Below are 26,003 nucleotides of genomic sequence, written 5' to 3' on the forward strand. Positions count from 1 at the left end.
ACAGACTCACAGTAACAGAAAAACAAACAAAAAATAAAAAAAAAACAAGGTTGCCCCAGCACTTTGTTAGTAAAACCTAATCTTTAATTTTCACAGGCTAGTGGAAGGAAGGTCAGAAAGGATCCCAGGGCTTTTCTGCTAGGACGCATGCTACAGGCAAAAGAAGAGCATGGCAAAGTGACAACAGTTAGATGAAATAACCACTTAGCATTGTTCCTTGTGACTTTCCTTACCTACATTTCTCAAACACTGCACGGTGACAGCAAATCCTTTTGTTCGTGGCAGTAGGTGATACTTCAGCTTGGGCAGACCTTTGGCTTCAGCTACCTGCATACTAATCTCGTGCTTTTGTTCTGTGAACCTTGTGCCCTCGCAATGAATCAGGAACTAAAACCAAGAGAGAACTACAGTTAGACAGCAGCTCATGTCTTCTACATCTGCCTGACCAGAGGCCTCTCCAACTCCCACCAACACTGCCCAAATGAACACTGTTAGCAGGAACAGGTGTAGCCACATACACATTTAGGTAATTTAATTGCCCTGGAGTCAAAAAAAACCTACCCCAAAAAGCCAAAACCAAGCCCTCTCAATTGCCCCCACCCATCCAACTTGGCATCCTCTGGTTTGAACTCTAGCCTTTAGGCTTTAACATCTGCTCTGCTACTTGCTATCAGAATGACTTGATTTCTCTAAATGAGTCACTCCATCTCTAATGAGATGTTAGAAAACACTCAAAACATACCTCCTGTTGCAAATCTCTCCCTGATGGTGAGGTGTTTGAGTGTCATGGTATCTAAAACCTGGTAAGTGTCTAAACCAAACACGTTTCTAGGAAATGCTTCAGTGCCTAGCTTGCTTCCCCTCACTCCAACCTGCTTGCTTTCACTGTGGCATGAGGACCACTGACAACTGCAGACAGTAACTTTGACACCAATGACTGAGCTGGTAACAGATGTAAGGCAGTAGAGGCAGGACTACTGAAAGCCTCATCCCCTTATGAACTCTACAGTGGAAGTGCTTAGACACAAATGATTACAATTTTGCCACTGGCAGGCAGAGGAGAGCAGACAGATCTTTGGAGATTTACCACCCGCTCATCTGCTTTCTGCCAAGCCTGAATGCAAACTAACACATCAGAAAGCATTTCCAAATTGCACAAGTCCTCATAACGCACAGCATAGATTTAGCCAACAAAGACACAGAGACTGAAGAGAACCAGCCAAGCAGCCAGCTTCAGTTCCAGCTCATCTAAGAGCACATTTATTCACATAGCACATGCATAATGTTAAACAGCTAGATGAAACATACAGAAACTGATGAGAAAATCCTTCTAGCCCACTTAGCATGCTCTGTCTTTCCGCCTTCCAAGGTGCTACTGCTGTGCCTTTTGACATTATGTCACCATACAAAGGCAAATTAAAACTCCACATTGCAATAACCCCACATGTACATCAACTGTGTCCCTCTTACTACAGGTATAGCTCCTTCTTAGTAATCCCTCCACAGCAGTATATAAAGGTGGCGGTTCGTGCTCACCAATTAGTGCTAAACTGCCTAGGTGTACAGAAAGGCATTCAACACCTTTTAAGAGTCACAGAGCACAGGCAAATCCCTGTGAGACAGATTAGAACTAGAAACCAAGAATTGTCCCTTTGCTAGACAGCCTCCTGCCTGGAAGTCATTTAATCATTATCCAAGCACAGAGCTTAATTTTGATTGCTTAGTGTTCATTTAAATCAGTGACAATTTAAAAAAAAGTTTTGTTTCAGAGAATGAGAGATACAGCATACAAACCTACACTAGGAAACTGCTTCTTAGGCATTAGTTTCTGTAGGCCTTGGTGAGGCTGCTTAAGGTACCATTTCCTTAACTGAATCCCTCTGTCACCATCACCAGCTGATGAGAACTAGGATTTTTCTGATTACTGAGAAAAGAAAAAATTCAAAGGCTTTTCATTCCCAGACCAGGAAATGCCAGGCAGGCTCAATACTAAAAAATGATGGTGATGCAAAAAGTAACACTTTCCTGTTACTGAAAGGTGACACCAATCCTCTCCCTGTAACACAGGCAATAGCCCCAGGGGCCAATTCTCTGACCAGGTACTTATCTGTGGCTTCCACTTCTACTGGGCCATGTCTGACCTAGCACCTTCACAGGAATGGCAGAATCACAGGGAAATGGAAGGGGAAAATACTAGTATGAACTCAGCAACCTAAGGTGAGAGGGGAGCTTAGGTAAAGAATACAGCTAATGTGTTTCATTACAATATTGTCACATGCATTTGTTACACTGCCGTGAACCCCTGCATCTACCCCTCTCCAGCTCCTGTATTTAGAGGACCACAAAGTTTACTGAATGGATCACAGTAGAGGTATTTTTGCAGTAACATCGGTAGGGCTCCATACTACAGGCAAAGAAAACAGGCAAGACAGACTATTACAGGGGAAATTCAAGAGAGAATTCATTTCTTAGAGAATACTCTCCTGATACTGCCAGGAAGCTCATAAATCAAAGTTCTCGGGAGCAACCTGGCAATTATCACGTATTGTCTATGCCCTTCATCCCTCCCAAGCACTACAGCACCTCGCACTCCACTTGTTAGTCGTCACTCACCCAAAAGTTTTCAGGGTAGTCCCGGAGATTCAGCAATTTCTGCATGACTGTTTTCCGATCTTCCTCCCACTTACGCTTGCAGAAGACTATCTCTAGGAAATACCACATCCAGCCAATGATAGGCATGTAGGAGAGCTCCTTCTTTGCAAGCACTTTGGAACTCTGCAAGACAGAGTCAAAGCAAGTAAAACAGAGTTACACCACTTAAGAGTTCTCTGTGGGTATGACACATGCACAGTTAGACACTAATATATTGATTCGTAATGACCGGTCCCAGTTTTAACACCAGTGCAAAAGCAAAATGCAGAAAAAGTTTTTCTCATATGACAGAACAGTCAAATCTAACCTCACTTATCTGCATGAAAGAAGACTTCCAGAATTAAATATATATATATGTGTGTGTGTCTATCCTACTCAAACCCTGAAACCCAAAACACAAGCCAAATTCCTTCAAACACTGAGGAATCCATGGAAAAGGCCCAAACAACATAAAACAAAATTCTTAATTCAAGCAGACCCTCACAGTGGCAACACAAGTTCCTTTAAGATATCTTGCAGCTATACTTCTCCCCAAAGCTGGGACAACTCACCATGACAAAAAAACCCAAACCTATTCTGAATGAGAAGTAGAGTCACAAAGCCATTGCTGCACAAAAATATGTTGATGCATACGCATGGTTTACTAATGGAAGAAACCTTAGACAATGCTAGAAACAACACCAGCAGTAAAAATACTTCTTTTATGTTTAGGTTTGTTTATGGAAGGGCAGAAATACTTACACTAGTGAATTTCTTTTCAAAGCATGCTTCTGGAGTTAAAAAAAAAAAAAAAAAAAATTTACTGTTCCTGTCTCACAGGTGTGACAGACACTGAAGTGATTTGTCCAGACCCTCCACAAGATGTCTATGGTTTATCAAGCATTCAACAAGTTTCAAATCTCAAATCCGACTCCAGAACTTAACTTCATGATCACCTCAGACTGACATCCCTTTGGGCAGGAGAACTGATTCCACTTGCTCCTTTCCTGCCTTCCAAGCCAGCCCACCTTGGTGAGCTCTTATGTTTCGCTTTGTTATTTAATGAATAAAATGGCACACGTGTGTGTGTGTGTGTGTGTACATAGAAATTGTTGCTTCAGCATTTCCTGAAAAACAGTGACATTTTCTTAGAGGATAGATGGAGCGATTACAGTCCAGTTTCTATCCATAATATCTTTACAAGCTACCCCATCAAAGTGCTCTGCAGATGGGTTCCAGGACATAGCATTTGACTAGTAGGAATTATTTACTGGCAGAAATTACCATCAACAGAAAGTATTTGCGTGTTTTTTGTTATTTTTTTAATCACTGTTTTTCATTTGGTTACTAGGGGAAGAGACTTGACCTAATTCTTTATCTCCGCTCATTTCTCTCATCTGCTCTCCTTCCTTGAAAAGAAAAACACCTTAAATAATTAAGCTATCTAAAAGCTCGTAAGACTGGAAGGCAAGTGCACATCACATAGTTTCACTAGCAACTGTTACACAGAAGCAGAGCAGAAGACAACATGAGGCAATTCCATTTCTAAAAATGCACAAATCACCTCTGCCAAATGATTTAACACTTTGTAATAAAGCACTCCCACTTGATCATTTGAGAATTTCGGTGATGGGCCCAGATCAGGACTCCAAACCCACCTCTCCCACAAGGAGCAGCTGTAGGATTCGGCATACTTTTTGCCATTTCAATTTCAAGGCATGTTGGACGTTAGGCCCTATTGCATGGCAGCAGCAATGCTGAGCCCAGCCTCCTCTTCCAGCTCTCCATACTGGCAACAGAGAAACAGGCTGTCCTCCCACCACCTTCCTTAGCTCTCTGTTTTTTTCCCACACTACTGTTTTTCCTTTTCTCAGTTACTCTTCATACAAGTAATTTTCTTGTTTCCAAAATAAATGTAAACAGTTCTAGAATATAGCTTTAAAAGCCTCCGAAGAGCACTTTTTTGTTGTAGGCCATGTACATAAGACCTACCATAAACAAATGCAAGTGTGCTCTGTATAGGATGTACGAGGCCTCCAGAGGACAGTCAGAAAAGACAATCTCATAGTCCTCCCTCCCCGACTCTAAAACACAGCAATCCTAGTCCAAAAAGCAAGCTGAAGTAACTATTTCACCATAGCTATTTTCTAATGTTTTGCACATTTTAAAAAACATATGCGTTAAACAAGGGGCAGGAGAGAAGGTGCCACCCCCCCCCCCCCACTGAAACAAAGAAATTGATGTTGTGAGCTAAGGGGTCACATAGCACAGGTATAACCACAAAAGCAGAACAGATGTTTGAATTCTTCCCCAGGGCATGTTCTTACCCATTTTCTGTGCTGATGCATTTTTAAAATTTCAAAGCACTCTTTTAGACACGTGAGAGTATGACTCCTTAGATGCATATAAAAAGAAACTAAATCACCTTATGATATTTTGTGCACCCCATCTATCCTACGAGTCGAAGGAAGGCTAGTGACACAGAACTAATTAGAGAAAGGAAACTCCTCAGTGCATTATACCGGCAAGACTGCTCTCGTGTGGGAGGAATACATTAGGCCTCCCCCCAGAAGCTACCATCTCTCTTACAATAACTAGAGCTACAATCTATTCTGTTTCAGTCATCTACCCATGCACTGCTCCTGTGTAAAGACCTGAGGGGGAAAATGCAGCTCTAGTTGACTTAGGCCACTGACTTTTCCTTTACCAAAGTGCTTTGGTAAATATGTGACAGTCACCTCTAACATTCAAATCAGCTTGTTCAACAGAATAAATTTCATTTAAAAGTGCTGATATACTCCATGTAAGCTGCCTTCTTGAAGGAAGTCAAACATTTTCAGTGCTCAGAACTATGTAATTCCAACAGATGTTTAATGAAATTACCGCTGGATGGGGACAACTTGTCTCCAGTTATAGCATTTAGATCTAGGTTAATTTCTTTTGGCCAAGTTTGTTCAGATGGAAATACCCAAGAAGTTCTCCTTTTGTGAATGACTGCACTAAAATCACATATAAAAAAGTATTTTTACAAGCTTACTTTAGATGCATTTTCACAGCTACACTATCACAGGAAGAAAATCTTGATTTATATGTCCAGCCTCAGTTATTCAACAGATCACAGAATGCAACAAACAGCATGAAATAACCTGCAAGCTGAAGATGTCTAACAAAATTTGTTTCACAGTTTCAAAACAAATTCATTGTAGCTGCAAACAATGCATTAGCAGCAGCAATTTGCCATGTAAGTTATTTGCTCTCCAGGCTGCCCTCAGCATTGACTTACTTTTGATGATTCCATTTCCTCTATTTTTGAAATACAGCACTCCTTCAAATTATAGTCTCTGGGACATCAAGATGGAAAGACACATTTCTTTAGTGCCTCAAAGCCATTGTTCCAGAAATTTAGTTAGGCTCCTAATTTCTAATGCTCCATATTGAATAAAACTTTTCCATGTTGGAAAGGTAACACAGCAATATTTTAGAGGATGTATGCCCAAGCATATAGTAAGATGCTGTGTTAAATACAAATAATAATGTAGTTTTGGCTGCCTACATGAACAATTCCATAATTTAGAATCATAGAATCATTTAGGTTGGAAAAGACCTTTAAGATCATCGAGTCCAACCACTAACCTAGCACTGCCAAGTCCACCACTAAGCCATGTCCCTAAGCACCACATCTACATGTCTTTTAAATACCTTCAGGGAGGGTGACTCAACCACTTCCCTCAGCAGCCTGTTCCAATGCCTGACAACCCTTTCAGTAAAGAAATTTTTCCTAATATCCAACCTAAGCCTCCCCTGGTGCAACTTCAGGCCATTTCCTCTCGTCCTATCACTAGTTACTTGATAGAAGAGACCAGCACCCACCTCACTACAACCTCCTTTCAGGTAGTCGTAGAGAGCACTAAGGTCTCCCCTCAGCCTCCTTTTCTCCAGACTAAACAACCCCAGTTCCCTCAGCCGCTCCTCATAAGACTTGTGCTCCAGACCCCTCACCAACTTGGTTGCCCTTCTCTGGACACGCTCCAGCACCTCAATGTCTTTCTTGTAGTGAGGGGCCCAACACTGAACATGTTATTTGAGGTGCAGCCTCACCAGTGCCGAGTACAGGGGGATGATCACTTCCCCGCTCCTGCTGGCCACACTATTTCTGATACAGGCCAGGATGCTACTGGCCTTCTTGGCCACCTGGGCACACTGCTGGCTCATATTCAGCTGGCTGTCAACCAGCACCCCCAGGTCTTTTTCTGCCAGGCAGCTTTCCAGCCACTCTTCCCAAGCCTGTAGCACTGCATGGGGTTGTTGTGACCCAAGTGCAGGACCCAGCACTTGGGCTTGTTGAACCTCATACAATTGGCCTCGGCCCATCGATCCAGCCTGTCCAGATCCCTCTGGAGAGCTTTCCTACCCTCGAGCAGATCAACCTTCCCTCCCAACTTGGTGTTGTCTGTAAACTTACTGAGGGTGCACTCAATCCCCTTGTCCAGATCATTGATAAAGATTAAGCAGAACTGGCCCCAATACTGAGCCCTGGGGAACACCACTTGTGACCGGCCACCAACTGGATTTAACTCCATTCACCAGAACTCTTTGGGCTTGGCCACCCAGCCAATTTTTTATCCAATGAAGAGTACACCCATCCAAGCCACGAGCAGCCAGTTTCTCCAGAAGAATGGTGTGGAAAACGATGTCAAAGGCTTTACTAAAGTCCAGGTAAACAACATCCACAGCCTTTCCCTCTTCCACTAAGCGGGTCACCTTGTCATAGAAGGAGATCAGGTTAGACAAGAAGGACCTGCCTTTCATAAAGCCATGCTGACTGGGCCTGATCACCTGGTTGTCCTGTACATGCCATGTGATGGCAGTTAAGATGATCTGCTCCACAACCTTCCCAGGCACCAAGGTCAGACTGACAGGCCTGTAGTTCCCTGGATCCTCCTTCTAGTAGATGGGTGTCACATTTGCTAACGTCCAGTCAACCAGGATCACTCTGGTTAGCCAGGACTGCTGGTAAGTGATTGAAAGCGGCTTGGCGAGCACTTCCACCAGCTCCCTCAGCACCCTTGGGTGGATCCCATCCAGCCCCATGGACTTGTGTGTGTCTAAGTGCCGTAGCAGGTCGCTAACCATTTCACCCTGGATTATGGGGCTTTATTCTGCTCCCCATCCCTGTCTTCCAGCTCAGGGGGCTGGGTACCCCAAGAACAACTGGTCTTACTATTAAAGACTGAGGCAAAGAAGGCATTAAGTACCTCAGCCTTTTCCTCATCCTTTGTCACTATGTTTACCCCCGCATCCAATAAAGGATGGAGATTCTCTTTAGCCTTCCTTTTGTTGCTGATGTATTTATAGAAACATTTTTTATTGTCTTCTACAGCAGTAGCCAGATTAAGTTCTAGTTTGGCTTTGGCCCTTCTAATTTTCTCCCCGCATAACCTCACGACATCCTTGTAGTCCTCAGTTGTGTGCTCTTTCTTTTGAAGGTCATAAACTCTCTTTTTTTTTCCTGACTTCCAGCCAAAGCTCTCTGTTCAGCCAGGCCGGTCTTCTTCCTTGCCGGTTTGTCTTTTGGCACATGGGGACAGCCTGCTCCTGCGCCTTTAGGATTTCCTTCTTGAAGAATGTCCATCCTTCCTGGAGCCCTTTGCCCTTCAGGACTGCCTCCCAAGGGACTGTCAACCAGGCTCCTAAACAGGCCAAAGTCTGCCCTCTGGAAGTTGAAGGTGGCAGTTCTGCTAACCCCTCCTCCTTCTCTGAGAATCAAAAATGCTATCGTTTCATGATCGCTGTGCCCAAGACGGTCTCTAACCATCATATCACCCACAAGTCCTTCTCTGTTCGTAAAGAACAGGTTCAGTTTACTCAGGCTCACTCACCAGCTGTGTCAGGAAGCTATCTTCCACACACTCCAGGAACCTCACAGACCACTTCCTCTCCGCTGTATTGTATCTCCAGCAGGCATCTGGTAAGGTGAAGTCCCCCACGAAAACAAGGGCGATTGTGAGACTTCTCCCAGCTGCTTATAGAATGTTTCATCTGCCTCTTCATCCTGGCTGGGTGGTCTGTAACAGACTCCCACCATGATATCTGCCTTGTTGGCCTTTCCGCTGATTCTTACCCATAAACACTCGACCCTTTCACCGCCATTACCAAGCTCTAGACAGTCAAAACACTCCCTAACATACAGGACTACCCCACCACCTCTCCCTCCTTGCCTATCCCTTCTGAAGAGTTTATAGCCATCCATTGCAGCACTCCAGTTGTGTGAGTCAACCTACCATGTTTCTGTTACTGCAACTGTATCATAGTTTTCCAGCTGCACAACAGCTTCCAACTCCTCCTGTTTGTTGCCCATGCTGCATACATTGGTGTAGATGCACTTCAGTTAGGCTATTGATCCTGCCACCTTTTTTGGGAGAGAAGCCCTAATTCTTACGTGACCATTCTCAGGTGCTGCCATGGTTTCTAACACATTGATAAACCTTGCATCTTTGCTGCCACATGGATGTCCATCCACCGAGATGGCAGACCGAAGCACCTTGCTAGCACACTGTCCCTCAAACATTGGCATGCCACCCCCAGGCTTATCTCTAGCAAGCCTCATTTTATCCCTTTTCCCCTTCAAATCTAGTTTAAAATCTATTAATACATTAAAATGTACAAATGAACTACTGTGTTCACACACCTGTCAGTCCCATACAATAACCTACAAAAGACTCTTCTCACACCTACATTTAAGGCCATGCCCAGTTTTTCCAACAACAAGCTTCAGCATAAACAACTTTTAAATAAAATTTGGGTTTCCTGGCATATGGAACAGATAGTTAGGGTTAAAAATTATTACACGTGCTTAGCAATTTCTTATGAGAAACTTAAAGCAAGATAGTTAACAACTAAGTTTTTTGTAATGGTTTTCTGCCTTGTCTACCCTGCCAAGGAATAAACAACTATGGCCTCTTTTAGAAATGTACGTATTTTGATGCCAATATAATGAGCCATTCAGAAAAATGTTTATGTTTTGCCAAGGTAGAAAGACCACCAGCATTAATAACTTGAAACTCAAGACACCAGGAGACGAACAGATAAACCAGCGTGTTTAGCTTTCAAACGCAGGCAATTTTTGCTAATATATAAATGTCTTCATCTCGGGAAAAAAAGGTTACTAAACTTACTAAAAAAGCTATTTTATCACTGCTTGGTCAGATCAAGCAACAAAGCAGAAGGGTACAGTGAATCCTGACAGGGAGCGTATTAATGTGCTTTTGGTGTAAGTCCTAAATAACACCTTCCTCCTCAGAACATGCCTATTTCCTTAATTCAGGTTCTGGTGTCCAGTGGGTCTGTTTTCAAAGGGATGCTTAGCACACACCTTGAAGAAACTAAATGCTACTAATGTGTTTAAATGCTGATACAGTAGCTAGGCTGTCCACCACTAAGAAGGAGGTAAGTCCTAGGACCGGAATGTCACAGGCAGGAAAAGGGAAAGGGCACATCAGGGTGCAGGGACCTGTCACCAAGACCACGTCTTTACACAACAGAGCAACACCAGACACTGGGGTCAGCCTCTCCCCCAGCCATTGCATCAGCATGAGGTGGAAGAGCAGAGCATCCACAATACAACCATCACAGTCACCCTGGCTCACAATCATAACAACAGCCTTGCCTTTTATTAGGAAACACTGGTGTGGACAAAGCTTCATCCTGTTGGGGCTATGCTGTTTCCAACTCTACAGAAAGCCAAGCTGGCAGTGCAGCTCCTCCTTCCCTCACAGCTTGTTGCAGCCACCTGTGTCTGGAAGAGTCAGGACTTAGCCGTCCCCGTGGATGTTCATGCTGCCCATGGCAGCATGATGCTGAATTTACATCAAGCACCCCTGTATTCCCTCCCTCCTGCACACATCACTGAGGTCTGGCAGCACAAGGGAGGTGCATATGTGTGGCTGACAGGTGTCAAGGACTGAAAACAAAACAGGAAGATCCCATCACAAAAAAACCCCACAAGTGGAATACAGATGTAAGTGATTAACAGTTTGGGCTGAACATAGGTTTGCCTGAAATCCCTGCCAACTTCTAGTTTTTGTGAAGTTTGCTTCCTTCTTCTAACCACCACCAAAAAATCTTCTAAGGTTTGGTGCTGCAAACAATTACACATCAATAACTTCAGCTGCATAGAGTCCAACTGCAGCTAGCAAGACAATCTCAGTGGCTACAATAACTTGCAACATGAAAAGCGAGCACAGAAGTGCTTCTTCATGTGGTTTTCTCTTTCTCCACTATAAATGAATAGATCTCTGGCTCTCACTCAGCACTGCAACCCAGCGCCTCCTAGCATTTTCAATGGGTCCTCTGAAAGTGTCATATTAAAGAAAAAATTAAAAAGTAAAATAAATGTTTGAATTGTTCTTTTTTTTTTTTGCGCCCCTCCTCCACACATATGTACTTTTCAAATTCTTAGCACCTTCTTTGGTTCTTTTTGCTAGATTTTCTTCCACAGACATTTAAAAAGCTTCATGAAAGCACAGAACCTCATGCCACACAAGTACAAGAACTGAGTAATTAGAAGAGGACTCAGGTTCACGAACGTAAAAACATGCAAGAGACTATGCCATGCCCGCTCCACCCCCCACAAACAGCAAAAAAACTAAAACCACATTGATAGAAACAAACCCACATTGATAAAAACAAAACAACAATGATAGAGCATTATAAACCTGCTGCGACTATGACAATTTGGCTAAGGAGAAAGGAGAAAGCCAGAACAGGACGAGAGACAAAAGAAGGAGCAGAACAACGCACAGATAGAATGTTGCAACTAAGGCCAGGAGGGGCAGTTTTCATATCATGATTAAAACCAAAGAGGAAAAGGGAAAGACTTTTTTCTTTTGGGGCCAGAAGGAGCAAGACAGGTTTAAGGAAGTTTAATTTTGTTTTTCAATGAGCAAAACCAAGCAAAAAATTAAAGCATTTAATAGCTTCCTTTAATGAAAGTTCAAGCTGTGAAATAACTGAGAGTTTGGACAAATACTTGTGACACTGTTAAAAGCACTGCTGTGTCTGCCAGGGCTGCAGGGTACATACAGCTGGATGTCACAACAAAGCTATTCTGTCTGTGTGCTGCAGCCAAGCACAATCAGTCCCAACTCCTTTGGCCCTAAGTTGTCGTCACCTTTCCCCCTCTTCCCCCTCCCCAGTCATATCTCCTTTCTTCACTGGATTAGTTAAGGCAGGAGAGAGAGAAGGGGTGTCTGAAACATGCCAAAACAGGGCAGACAAGCACCAGAACAGACGCAGCAGACAGGATGGCATGTGCAAGATTTCCTTTCCAGCAGCAGTAGAAAGGAGATCAGCTTAGTAAGATGTTGGTAGATACCTAAAGTTTGCACAGGAACTTCATCGAATATAAAATTAAATGGCATTAAATATGAAAACCCACTAGCTCACAAAGTCCCTGAGCCACAAAATGCTGGAGGCTGGGACACCACTCAAGAAATCTCTCTGGACACTTGCCTTTTCCTTGTAACTCCTTTTCTCAAACACCAGCCCGCAGCATAATGGTTCTTACATTACTACTTGTGCTGTCACACCAAACCCTGAAGCTTCGCACACTGCAAACTCATGTAAGGCAGCACAAAGTCGAACCAAGCTACATCCCCCATCCCTACACATTTATCCACTCTCATGCTGCCCCAAGCCAAGCACCAGTAGGCCAATACAGATAATCCAATCAGGAAACTGATTGTGTGTCATTTTCAATTTTTTTTTAACCTGGCTTAAGATGAAGCTCAACTGGTTGCCCCAACAGGGAAATGTGCTGCTTTGCTGTGTAAAGACATCTACACAAATGAGAGCACATGGGAACTATTACTTCCTGCAACAGTTTCTGGGAAGTAAAACCACAGTACATTACTCAAGACTGAGATAGTTTATAAAAAAAAGAGCATATCTCAGTTTCTAAAAGAATCTTAAGATTAGCAAAAATACAAACTGACTAATAACTGTAAGCATCTAAAAAAAAGGAAAAACTATTTTCAGTTAGTGCAGCACAGTAATTGTTCAATAGTTATGCTTCTACATAGCTGGTTTTCTTATGCACAGGGAACAACATAAAAAAATTAAAACATAATCCTGATTACCTTGGGAAACTATAAAAAAAAAAAAAAAGGATTAAAGCTAATGAGATTCAATCCAACCACACAGCACCAATGTAAAACAAGAGATTTTTGACCTTGTAGGCCCCTATTAGTTTGTACAGAAATAATCCTTTAATTTTCTAAATTTCTTTCTGAAGAAGCACCTGACCCTCTAAAACACAGCTTTATTTAGGGAACTGCAGCCATTTGGCTTACAAAATTAGATAGACTATACTAAAGCACCACTGTATAATGAGAGCATATAGAAGGGAGAATGTTTTTGGCATATACATCTGCCTGCCAGGAACAGGTTTCCCTACACCTCCTGCTGCCTCATGCTGTCCTCCAGCTCTGTGCTCAAGTCCTAGACATGATGGTAGAATTGTCCCTTCAGTAATCAGAAGCCAACAGCCATTTTGGTAATATGCAGGACCTGTAATGCTTAGGTTCATTTTCCCCCAGTTTCAAGGCCCCTTTTCATTTTTTTAAGCAGACTGTCATTATAATTTGAAAGTGACTGGAGTTGTGTCTAAGTGTCCAGCAAATGCAACGAGTCCAAAGGAAAGGCCACAAAAAGTTGTAGGTTCACACAATCCAAGGTCAAGACTTCTGACAGTGGCCAGGAGCAAAGTTAGAAGAAGATGCTGCGTAAGACCAACAAAATGAGGTATTAGTCTGCTTTCTCAGGAGGGAGGAACTCTTCTCTAAATCCCTTGTAGGTAGGTAATGTCATCACCACCACAGAATTAAGTCAAGTTGGCTTAGGAGGAGGCCTTGAATCATCCCCATGAGCTGAGAGGAAACAGAAAAACAACCCTGAAAACAAATGCACACGTACTTCTAGCCTAATGTAATAGTGTATTCAACTATGGATAACTCATTCCTCCCCCATCTCTTACTAGTCATAACTTGGTTACTCCATTCACTTGAGATGGCAGCTGTTTCATTCTCAGAGACAGAGACTACATCATTCAAACTCTAGCTGTGGATCTGTAAGACTACACTGGAGAAAGCAAACAAATTCTACAATTTACTGGGAAAGAATCACAGAGCAGCTCATCTTTCTGCAGCACAATGAACTGTAACAGTTACCTAGCAAGCACACAGAGAAAAACAACTATAATGACCTTCACAGGTTAAAAAAAAAATATCTCCTTCATCACCTTTAACTGCAATGCTTTTAAAATTTCTGTGAATGCCCAAGCAAACCTGTCTCAGTATTCCACATACTTGCACTGCATTGCTTTAGGTTCACCCCTCTTAATTCTGGACAATGGCTGAGTGAAATTCAAGCACAGATCTGTTAACTTTCAAAAACACAAAGAATTTGTTTTGGTTTTTTTCCACATCCAAGAGGAGGAAGTTTATTTTAAATGCTAAACAAAACTCACCCCCAAGACCCCAAATCTTTCACAAAAATTCCAACCACAGAGAAAGTCGATTTCAAAGTTGTGATTAAGGATTACGATGGCATTCTCCTTCCCATACTTGTGGTAACTCTCTGGGTCAGTGTAGAGGGTGCAATCGGTGCCTGACCACCATTCCAGCAACATCACCATCTCTGGAATAAATAACAAGAAATATATGAATGTACATAGCATATGCAAAGCCACAAATTAGTAACATGTTGAAAAGCATCAGTCATCTCAACAGCGCATGGCAAAGAAAGGGCTGTAATGAAGTTGAAATGCTGAACATAAACCACACAGTCATACATCTTGGTACAGGAAGGCGGGGGACAGAGAAGATAAGGGAAATAAGGAGATTGCATGGAAAGAGGGAGCAGAAATTTTTCCACAGTGATACTGAGAAAAAGGAGTTCCATTTATGTGAAAACTGCAAATTCAACGTTACAAATTATTTTATCAAAATACATGTAAAATTAGCATTTATGGTTTACAATAGTAAACAAAATTACATGAAGAACAGAACAAGCTTGTAGGTGAAACAAACACACCTATTCCTGCCATATACAGGTCCTCATGCTCCTCTAAAAACTGTACAACTATAGACTAGAAAGCAGCTTGGACAAGACACCTGGAACCAGGTCTGTTACAGGTACACCTTATGCATCATTCTGTTAACTTGCCCTGCTACAGCTGATGCATTCTACATTTGACAGGGGTGTGTCAATCATCCAGAGCAAAGCCAATAGCTCCGATTGGATGAAGAACATCCATCCCCAGATCAAAGACAAGGTGGGTGGCTGGCAAAGTGTGCAGAGCCAAGAACAGTTATTAATAGTATAACTATCTGCACATCCCTTCGTTGATGAATTGATGAAGCAAACGGGGAGCGGAGGAAGGGTGGGGTAGGGAAACACAGAAATCACTGTTAAATACCTCAAAATCACTTTGGTCTGGGGCATGGGAAGTTGAGGTGAGTCAATAAAGCCAACAAGCTTGGAGAGCTCTATCTCCATGGAGATGGAAAAAGAAAATCTAAAAGCAGTGGCTCTCCTCAAGCAACCCATGTACTGAGCTGGGGGGACCATGGGACTAAATGAGAGCTGTCTGTCAAGACGGAAAAGAAGAGGAGTTAAGGGACATGTTTGCTTCCTGTCAAAGCTATCACAAAACTTCTGCTCCAGAGCAAAGATCTAGTATGAGGGGTTATTCTTCGGTAAGTGAAACGTATCTCCTTCTCAGAGCATATCTGTGCCATATGAATGTCTCTGCTGAAAGGATGAGACATCTGAGGTGCTCTCCTGGCTTCAGGAAAGCCCAAAAGCACCACAAATCCTCACTCACCTCAAGGAAGATCAAAATCAGGCCAGTCTTTGAAACACTTCTGAAATCTTTTCAATTTAGGTCCCCTACTGGCCTCAACTAGTGACCGAAAACAGAAAAAAGCTAAGAACAAGTCATCTACATTTTCAGTCATCATTACTGAAATTAATTGCCTGAAGCTTTTGGATGACATTGTGCTGTACACTGGAGAACAGGCATTAGTGACATGAATAAATTTTACCTAACAGCGTTACAGCCAGGCTAATAGACAATCTCTATTCAAATAACATTACCTTAATATGATAAAACCATGTTTATGGTACAGACAAATGACTGACTTATCAGTCCCCCTGCTTATTTCTAATCAGGGCAGGTAACTACTACCGTGGCAGGAGTACATATTACTCAATGCATACTACGATGCATCAAAACAATAGTCAGAGATGCAGAGGGAGACCTAAACTGCCATATATTAACTGAACAATGATTTCACTGGTTGGAAACTGATTTCCCAGCAAAAGCCAAAGATTTCCTAAGGAATTTGAACAAAGCTAATAATACATCACGAATCTCACTATACAGGTGTGCCACATGCATACAGCTCTTCAGTTACATATTTTCAGTCTCAAATACATTCAAAAAAAGCATAGACAAAACTATTTCTATATGTGGTTTGATCCTTCAGGCTTCACATAAGCAGGATTTTTGTTTAAATAAATACTGCAGAAAGAGGTCCCTATTCTTCACCTCGCATGCCCATTTGTCGCTGATGTGCTCAGGCAGTTGCTGCAGAAACACAAAGCAGGCACTGAACGCCTCTGTATTAAATACAATAAATACCATCTGCCAGCCTTTAAATTCTTAACATGTTTCTTCCTCTCATCTTCCCTACTCTTTCTTCCCTGTCTTCCCAGCCTCCTTTCTCCTTGTGGTTCTCAAGCAATGACTAGCAGTGCTAGTTTGCGCTACTCTTGCACCAGCTTAATTCCACAGCCTGCACAGAAATTTATTACCCAGAAACTTGCTGTGGTGGCTCAGCAGCACAAGGTCACTCATATACACTCTCCCTTCCTCCTTCACAGTGTAGACGATCAGTGTAACTTTCTTTCTCTTTGTACACCAATCAGACTGTATAACTAAAAATCAATTTATGTGGGGGAAAAAGATTCTCTTGCTCCCAACCAGGGCTGATCCAAGATTTCCAAGGCTTCTCCCCACCCCTTTTCATGAGATTTTGGAGTTTGAACATCGGAACTGAGCTGGTAAATTCACATTCACTCAAGTCATGGGGTTCCTACCTTGTAAGCAACTCCTCCAGTGACACTTCCATACAATTAATGCAAAGGAAGGGGAAAAACCAAAAGTACTTGAAATCTCTCATCCCTGCTTTGATGGCAGAGTCCTTGCGGTATGTTACAACTAGCTTCAGGAGAAGCTGATGGTAGGGAGAAAACATGCCTTCAAATGCCTAATATGGATACTCTCTCTGCTTAGAATTTTGAAGTTTTCTACCTTTCTGGAATAAAAAAAAACCCCTCACCCTGCTATACAGAACAGCCCCTACCTTGTGCAAGAGCAGACTGCTTCCTAGCCCTTCACTGCACAAATCAACTCCCTCAATGCCTGCACTTACAGAACAAATAACTAAAAATAAAACATCTCCAAGGCTGACCTGAACTATAACTAGTTATATGACAAACATTTAAGGGAAGGGAAACACACACAGAGTTTACTGAGACTTGTTATTTTCCACCTCAAAGTTTTGCAAGAATGAGTCATTAAAACAGCTAAGACTGTTCTTCTGTAAAAGTTGTTAGTAATTCCTTTAGCTAACTACTCTTGATAAGGCATAGAAACACTAGCTTACAAGATTAACCATAAAATGCCTATTTTAAAATGCAACTAAAAGCATAGTTATGTATTGACTCAATAAGTACAATAATTTGAAGATCTTAAGTAAGTATGTAACCTGTTCTGAAGAGTAACAACAGAGCTGTTTTCCTCTATGACATTCTTCATTTTCTTTAACCTACATATCAAGGCAACACCAAGAAAGAGAGCTTAGAAAATTCTATGGGAATATATGGTAAAAGCATAGTAAACTCTCCAATACAAATAAAAAGCAAGACAAGTGGGCAAGCTGTGACCACTATTTCAAAGATCAGACAGTGTGAACGGCTGCGTGATAAATGAGTACATTGCATAGAAGACAGGGGAAAGCATTTTTTAAAAAAATGTAAAAATAAGGCTAAAGACAGACTGACAGACAGCATAGTCCAGTCCATGCCTGTCTGTGGAAGAATGACTTACAATAATTTACTACCTTTCCAGATTTTCAGACTACATGTACTAGGTGCACCTCCTAAACGTTTTCCATAGAATTAATTAAGTCTACGGGTAACTAAGAAAAGCAAGTCTATTATCTTCTCTGGACTACTCAAAAGCCCTCTGTGTACCACAGACAGGGTTAAACCCTGAATAATACCTACTATATTAACTGCAATGCTGCCTAGGAGGTTTTCAAAACACTTGCAAGTATTGATGACTCCACAGCCTCCTTACACAGCCTATTCTAGTGCTTCACTATGCCATCTAACCTGACCAGCCATTTATTTCTGGTCTTTACTCCCTTCTTCTCTGCAGGAGCTACAAGTAACTATGAGGAAAACTTGAAGGCAGGAGTTCTGCTGTAAGCTTGCACTGATTAGGTACATGAAATAATTGGAGCTCAGAGCTAGAACATTATTATAAATCCACAAGAAAAATTTTTAAAATAACTTATTATTATAAAAAAGCATATACCTATTTCCTGTGAAGGGAACAAAAAGCTAGTTCTTGGGAAAAAAACCTGCAGCTAGGAAGTCAAGCAATGCCTTCCCCCTTTCCCCAAGACAAGGGGGAGGTCATTCACAGAGCCCAGCCAGACAAGCCATCAGCTCTCCAGCTTCAAGCAGATTCCCTCCCCTTCTTTACTCTGCATGAGCAACACATGCAGGTGTGCATGTAAGCACCAATGAGGTGCAATGGAGTAATCTGGTCCATACCAAGACAGCAAGACAGAGGTCCTGGTCTTCAACCTGCAGGAAAACGTGTAAGTCAACTGGTTTAAACAGAAGAGAAAACCAAGATCCAACCCCTCTTGCCTCAGTGCCACCACCCATTTGCCTACTCCCCCCCATTCACCCTAGCTGGTGATACAATCACTGCTATCTTTGGACTTCTTTTCCCCTCCTTTAAATCTGTTTTGCAGCAAAAGGTGGGAGGCTGATGGGGGGAAAATTGTGCACACAAATTTAAAAACAAAACCAAACAAACTAAATCTTTCTCTATTGACTGCAGGCCTGCTTTTGAAGATTTTTGCCCCAGTCCCCATGGCAGATCCTGTAAGCAACTCCCTTGAATAACGCTTCAATGAATTACACGGCTGTGCTTTTAGGGACAGAAATCACCAACAGAGAGGAAGGCAGAAATGATGACTCTTAATTCCCCACCCATCACAATAAGTTACTGGATGCACTTGCAAGGAAAAAGATAAACACAGCCCAGTCCTTTCTTATATTCAGGCTCTGAGACCCATTTATTTCAGCATTTGCTTGCAGGAAATTCTTTTAATGTACTTCACCAATCTTATATTCCAACAAAGACAATGCGCTGCTTTTGCCACAAATGACTGAGGTCAGTATAGCATGTGCTGATCAAAGGAGTTAGTACCAACAAAAGGTGAAAGAAAACATGCTGCTTGGCAAGTTCCCATGACACCAACACTTGCTTTGTATGGGCATGAAACCAGGCAGTTGCATCTCTTCCGGATGTGGTTTCTCGTTGCCCAGAACACCATTGGCTTTTTCCTACCGTGCACACACACTGAAAATCATTTTTTCTTCATGCATCCTTCTCCTACTTGTAGGTTTTATTATTTTTAAGCCTGCATATCTTTAATTTAAGAAATACTGTCCCTACTTAGCTGCTTTGAGTAAACCTTTTCACTACATCATGACCATTAGGTTTATTATAAAGACCTCAAGGTTCAGTTCTTCATGAGAATTAGTTATCAGCAGGAGGTGAGAAACAACTTAAAAGAAGGTGTTAAGTGTTCTGCAGTGATCCATTATACAGCATTTGATAGCCCTTATCAGTTAGTTTAGCTTGGGCTTGCAGAGCAACGGCTTTCTAAAGAGACAACCAAACAACTTTCATACTCTGGCACACAGGCCCACCCTGGGACAAAGCAAAACACCACCTGATCCATCACACCCCCCTCTCCTGGCATGCCTTCATCAAGTGTGATCCTGCATCATGCCTTACCCAGGGGAGTGTGCAAGGACTAACTTTTGTGTCCCGCTGATGAAGTTGTTGCAGCAATGACAGCGTGGATGAACAGCACATAGGAGGTTACTTTAGTTCTCATTTTGATGGTTAGGGTGGTATATTACCGCCTAAATCCCAAAACAGAAGCTTAAATGAGAGCAGGGTGACCTATATTAAGCGTAAGCAAGTGCCATCTTAGATTGATAGACTCAAAAAATCAAATGAAATAATTATGCAGTGGTTACAAACCTGGTCCCAAAGTTTTATAAAACACCAAATGCATGGACAAGTACTTGCCGCCAGGCATCTGAATCTCTACAGTTTCTTTTCAAGCCCTTTCCTCATACCAGAAGGGCCAAGAGCAACTTGCTCTGAATAAAAGTTGAGAATCTGGCATCACTTAATAAACTTTCAGAAGAAACATCAGCTATTTACAGGACTTACAGCATGTACAAACAGAGGAAAGAAAAGCAAATAATTGAAGATGCAAACACAAGTAAAAAACTCACTAGGTAACACCATTAAAAATTACAAATATTGTTAAACACAGGAGCCACTAGATGGGCACAGGCAGTTAAAGAATTTTACCAGTTTTGACCAGGATTTCAGAGATCAGAAAGAAATACCTGACACATTTGTAAACTTTTGCATGGTACAGGCAAAAAAAGAACCCACCTGCTAGTACAGAAAAGGCTAGGAGAGACAGAGTAGAAGTGCAAGTCAGGACCGCAACCTACGTTTTAAACCAAGTAGATTTTTGCTTCTTGTTCCTCAGTAACCAAGGCCTTTGACACTGTCTCTCATGGCATACTCCTTGAGAAGCTGGCGTCTTGTGGCCTGGATAAGTGCACTATTCACTGGGTGAAAAACTGGCTGGATGGCCGAGCCCAGAGGGTTGTGGTGAATGGGGTGAAATCCAGTTGGCGGCAGGTCACGAGTGGTGTTCCCCAGGGCTCGGTGTTGGGCCCTGTTCTGTTTAATATCTTTATTGATGATTTGGATGAGGGGATTGAGTGCACCCTCAGCAAGTTTGCAGACAACACCAAGTTGGGAGGCAGGGTCGGTCTGCTTGAGGGTAGGGAGGCTCTACAGAGAGATCTGGACAGGCTGGATCGATGGGCCGAGGCCAATCGTATGAAGTTTAACAAGGCCAAGTGCCGGGTCCTGCACTTCGGTCACAACAACCCCATGCAGCGCTACAGGCTTGGGGAAGAGTGGCTGGAAAGCTGCCCGGCAGAGAAAGACCTGGGGGTGCTGGTTGACAGCCAGCTGAATATGAGCCAGCAGTGTGCCCAGGTGGCCAAGAAGGCCAATCGCATCCTGGCCTGTATCAGGAACAGTGTGGCCAGCAGGAACAGGGAGGTGGTTGTTCCCCTGTACTCGGCACTGGTGAGGCCGCACCTCGAGTACTGTGTTCAGTTTTGGGCCCCTCACTACAGGAAAGACATTGAGCTGCTTGAGCATGTCCAGAGGTGGGCAACCAAGTTGGTGAGGGGCCTGGAGCACAAGTCTGATGAGGAGCGGCTGAGGGATCTGGGGTTGTTCAGTCTAGAAAAGAGGAGGCTGAGGGGAGGGAGACCTTATTGCTCTCTACAACTACCTGAAAGGGGGTTGTAGTGAGGTGGGTGTTGGTCTCTTCTGTCAGGTGTCTGGAGACAGGACAAGAGGAAATGGCCTCAAGTTGAGGCAAGGGAGATTTAGGTTAGATATTAGGAAAAATTTTTTTACTGAGAGGGTTGTCAAACATTGGAATGGGCTGCCCAGGGAAGTGGTTGAGTCACCATCCCTGGAGGTATTCAAAAAGCGAGTGGACAGGGTACTCCAGGGCATAGTTTAGGGGGCATGGTTAATGGTTGGACTTGATGATCTTGAAGGTCTTTTCCAACCAAAATGATTCTATGATTCTATGATTTCTTTTTGTGAAAAGACAGTATGAGTAAGTCAGGTCAGTTTAGATTTAAGTGAATGGGAGAGGAGGGGAATAGATGGATAATCTGTTCCACTGGGATAGACCCAGAAGTCTGTTGATGAACCCCATACTTTTTTTTTCATATTATTTGAGAAAAACATGTTATGGGTTAACACCAGTCAGCAGCTAAGCCAAGGAGCTAGGAGGAGCTGTGCTCCTGTACCAACTATTTCCGAAGCAGCTCAACTCCCCTTGTACATTGCTAATATCTTTTTCATTCAGCGTGCTGTGAGCCTCAGATCCTCTATACCCCCAGAGGATTGGGATGTTATGATGCCCATCTTGATGTATTATTCCCCCAAACTGGATCTCTCATGAAGGTCCTTTGACCCTGCTTTGGTTTATGGCAAAATCAGCTTTCAGAAAAACCTTGATTATTCTCTTCCCTTTCTCAAACACTTCCTCAGCTGTGTTGCCCCAAACTGGGTGTGACAAAGGACTGTTGTAGGTTAACCTTGATCAGCAGCCAAGTGCCACACAGCCACCGCTCACACACCCCATCCCCAGTAGGACAGGGCAGAGAATATGAAGAGCAGAAGCAAGAAAACTCATGGGTTGACAGAAAGACAGTTTAATAAGCACAGGAAAGAGGAAGAAGAAACGGGGGGATGGGGACGACTCACCAAAACAAACAATGCAAAAGAATCCCATCCCACAAGCAGACGGATGCCCAGCCTGTCTCAAAGTAATGGCTGCCTTCCAAAAAACAGCCCTCCCCTCAGTTTTTATTGCTGAGCATGATGTTATATGGCATGGAATATGCCCTTGGTCAGTTTGGGTCAGCTGTCCTGGTTGCATGCCCTCCCAACTTCTTGCACACCCCCAACCTTCTTTCTGTGGGGGCAGAGTGGGAAAAAGCTAAAGCCTTGACACCGTGCAAGCACTGTTCAGCAACAGCCAAAACACTGCTGTGTTATCAGCACTGGTTTAGTTACAAATCCAAAACACAGCACCATACAGGCTACTAAGAAAAAAAAAATATCCGTACCAGCTAGACCCAGTACAACTATAAAGAATTCACTCTTTATGATTAAATTCTGTCTTTGAATGGTGAGCAAACTAATGACTACAGCTAATGACTAAGACAGTCATTGATTCACTCCTAGCCAGGATGAAAGAAATTTCTTTAGATAAGCAAGTATCCCAACAACAAAACAAACGCTTTTTCTCACGAATGAGAAAGCAACAAGGAAGACTGTTGACAAGGAAGCAGTATGAAAATAAAGGTAATGCAAAACTCAATCTAATGAATGAGACCCAGATGACCTCCCAGAATACTGAATCAGAGGTGAAATGAATTCTCATCAAAAACATAGTTTCAGACTGAGCATGGCACCATGTTTTTAAAAATAGAGAAGAGACTTACTACTAATACTTAGACTGGTGAGTAGATAAATGATCAGAGTAACTACAGACACAGTAACTGAGCCTCAGCACTACATGGGAACATAAACAAAACAAAAACAAAAAAGAAGAGTTATTCAGAAGAGAGGTCTGCAAGAGCTGGAATTTAGGAAAACAAACACTTTATAATTTTTCAGAGGCAGGTCTATATGCCATTATCTGATAACTCTGATTTTATAGACAAAAGAGAGACTTCAAATCTAACACACTCAGGCTATGCTAAGCCATTTATATGGTACAATAAAAGAAATTGCTATTAAACCAAAAAGAAACTGAAGATTAGTAAACAGCTGTAAAGGAGAACTAAACTAAAAAGTGCATCTGGTTTTGATGTCTTTTGGTCAATCTGGATAAAGAAGGATCTCCCTGAAGTGTTTCTAAGGACTAAAGCATTCAACACAAATTAATAAATTTTGTGGATGGTACAAAGTCAGAACACACTTTAAGAATCAAATGACCTTGAGAGGTAAGGTAACAGAAATGGAATTAATTTTAATAGGACAGATCATTGTCTGATGCCTTGCAGAACTAATAAAATACAGCCTCATAATTTGGAAATGACAGAGGAGAGAGATATCTGGGAACATTAACTTGCCACTGAAATTTTCTGCCCTGTTCATATTATGCAGCTCTACAAAAGAAAAAGATGGCATTAGGATGTTTGTTCCTGGAGCGAAAGGGAATAGCGCATTGCACTACTGAGATAATCTCTGGGCCAGCACATCAGTATCAGACATCCACACTCAGGAAAGAAAAGCTGAAGCAAAGCAGATGCAGACCAGGGCTATCAGGATGACTGGAAAACAGAAAAGCTTGGCTCACTCAAGCTATCAAACAAATGCTGAAAGAAGATTGGGTTGCTCTCCACAAATACGGCTTAAGGATGCGGGAGGTTAACAGTGCAGAAAAAGAAACATTTAAGCTAAATGCCACTAGCACAAGAGCAATCGTGTCTGAAGTAACTGAAAATACAGGTATCTGATGTTCTGAAGCTGCTTCTAATTGCTTTGGCAGATTAAAAATACCTAACAGCTTTATGAATTGAACAAGATTCATCTTAAAAAGAGTACATTACACTGTTGCTAGAAACAGTATGAATTTATTTCAATGATACAGGAACTCCTTTCTAGTCCTATTTCCTGTCATTAGAAAAAAAGTGAGATTTTTCCAAACAGACTGCCTTATAGACCCATGTCTCCTCTCTTCCATCACTGCTCGAGAAACACACTGCAGAGCTATGCTACCATAGGCTGCAACGAACATTCACTGGACAAGGAGGAAGCCAGTATCTTGCAGCAATATGCAAAGGCTTCTGTTTAAGGAGGGTAGAACCAGCCAAAAACCTTTCCCAAAGAGTTCTCAGCTGAAAATCACCTTCCAGGGGGCTAAGATCTGAAAATTCAAGTATGCACAAAAGCAAACGTGAACCAAGTTAATAGATATCATAGTCTTAACTTGTATTTATTCAATCACAATTGACTTCTTTGGCATAATGAATCATTAGCGTTTCCCTAATTATAAGGTGATCAACATTGTCCATACTTAGGACTCATACTTCCACTTAGAACAAGAGCCCACACACTCACGTGACTGGGTTTTTTTGCCATATGCATTGCTTACATGTACTAATTAGATCATCTAAAGATTAGGCTCTGAAGTGAATCTTTCATGTTTAATCCACATATTTAGGAAGGAAACCTGTTTTCACATAATTTCTCTCCTTCTAGCATGTATTCTTATAACAGTCTTAATTACTACATATAGCAAGTTTATCCTCTTTAGTTTCAAATCAAACAAAAATTTGGACTTGGGAAAGAAAGCATTTCAGAACAAAATGGTACATCAAGAGAGAAAATCCTGTTATTTTTGTTGCTCTAAATCCATGCCTTCAACATTTTTATCCTGTATTTTCGGTTACCAACAAGAAAGGATGTGCATTTATCTCAGATAAAAATGACTGATGATAAAAAAAGACTACCAGTTGCCATAGAAAGCAATCTCCAGCACAAATTGGAAGAAAAGTGAATTTGATTAGGAAACTAAGCAAAAAGTAATTTAAATCCTAAGAAAATCTGCAGTGCTTTTAAATAAAGCCTCTAGTTACTAAGGGTTACATTTCATAGGGGTATAAACACATTAAAAGAACAAGAAAACTACGGGTAATGGCATCTAAGGTTTCTGTATTTGCCAGTAATATTTGCGTTTGGCTTTTGATTTCAGATAACCAGCGCACTCATAAAGAAATACCCACATATTACCAGAAATAATATGCTACAAACAATTTATTTTTAGACTTAAGTCAAGGCAGATAACTTCTGCTTAGTCTTCTTATGCACAATGTATTCTATCTGAATTTCAGGACTGGAAACAAAAAGCTGACTGAGTACCTGTATTACATCATCAGAGTTAATGGTGAATAGCCACGGAACCTCTATCACTTTGAGAACACTGTTCAGAACAAAACCATTACTCATTTTTCACTTGCATTCCATGAATCCCCTGTCTCTGCCTGTAATCTTACAGCATCTCATCACGTGAGGTCTTGAGAGACAAGAACTATGTCCCGGTGCTTATTTTAGCTTCTTAATCCCTAACAGTGACTTTCACAAAGTGTTCTTTAAAGGGACAATAAGGTCAGAAACTACAAATCAAACAAACGGCTTTCATGAATTAAAAATAAAGTACTACAGATCAAATATACCTATCAAGTACACATAAAGCTGTGATTTTTGTAATGGGTGTAGTGTGTAACCCCTTGAAGTTATCCAAATATATAAAAATACAAAAATCCCCACTTTTTCTTACCAAAGAATATAATTCACATCAGAA

The 26,003-nt window shown here is 42.0% G+C and overlaps 1 protein-coding gene across 1 annotated transcript in view; it reads right to left on the reverse strand.

Moving 5' to 3' along the window:
- Positions 1 to 26,003, reverse strand: part of AGPAT4 (1-acylglycerol-3-phosphate O-acyltransferase 4) — an 85,695-nt gene that overhangs the window by 25,978 nt on the left and 33,714 nt on the right. The window contains exons 3-5 of the mRNA XM_052784858.1: positions 14,156 to 14,325; positions 2,614 to 2,775; positions 234 to 387 (exon numbers count right to left, since the gene is read on the reverse strand). Of these exons, the coding sequence (XP_052640818.1) occupies positions 234 to 387; positions 2,614 to 2,775; positions 14,156 to 14,325 (486 nt within the window). The remainder of the gene's footprint in view (positions 1 to 233; positions 388 to 2,613; positions 2,776 to 14,155; positions 14,326 to 26,003) is intronic.

This window comes from Harpia harpyja, chromosome 4, assembly GCF_026419915.1.
Source record: "Harpia harpyja isolate bHarHar1 chromosome 4, bHarHar1 primary haplotype, whole genome shotgun sequence".
Taxonomy (NCBI): domain Eukaryota; kingdom Metazoa; phylum Chordata; class Aves; order Accipitriformes; family Accipitridae; genus Harpia; species Harpia harpyja.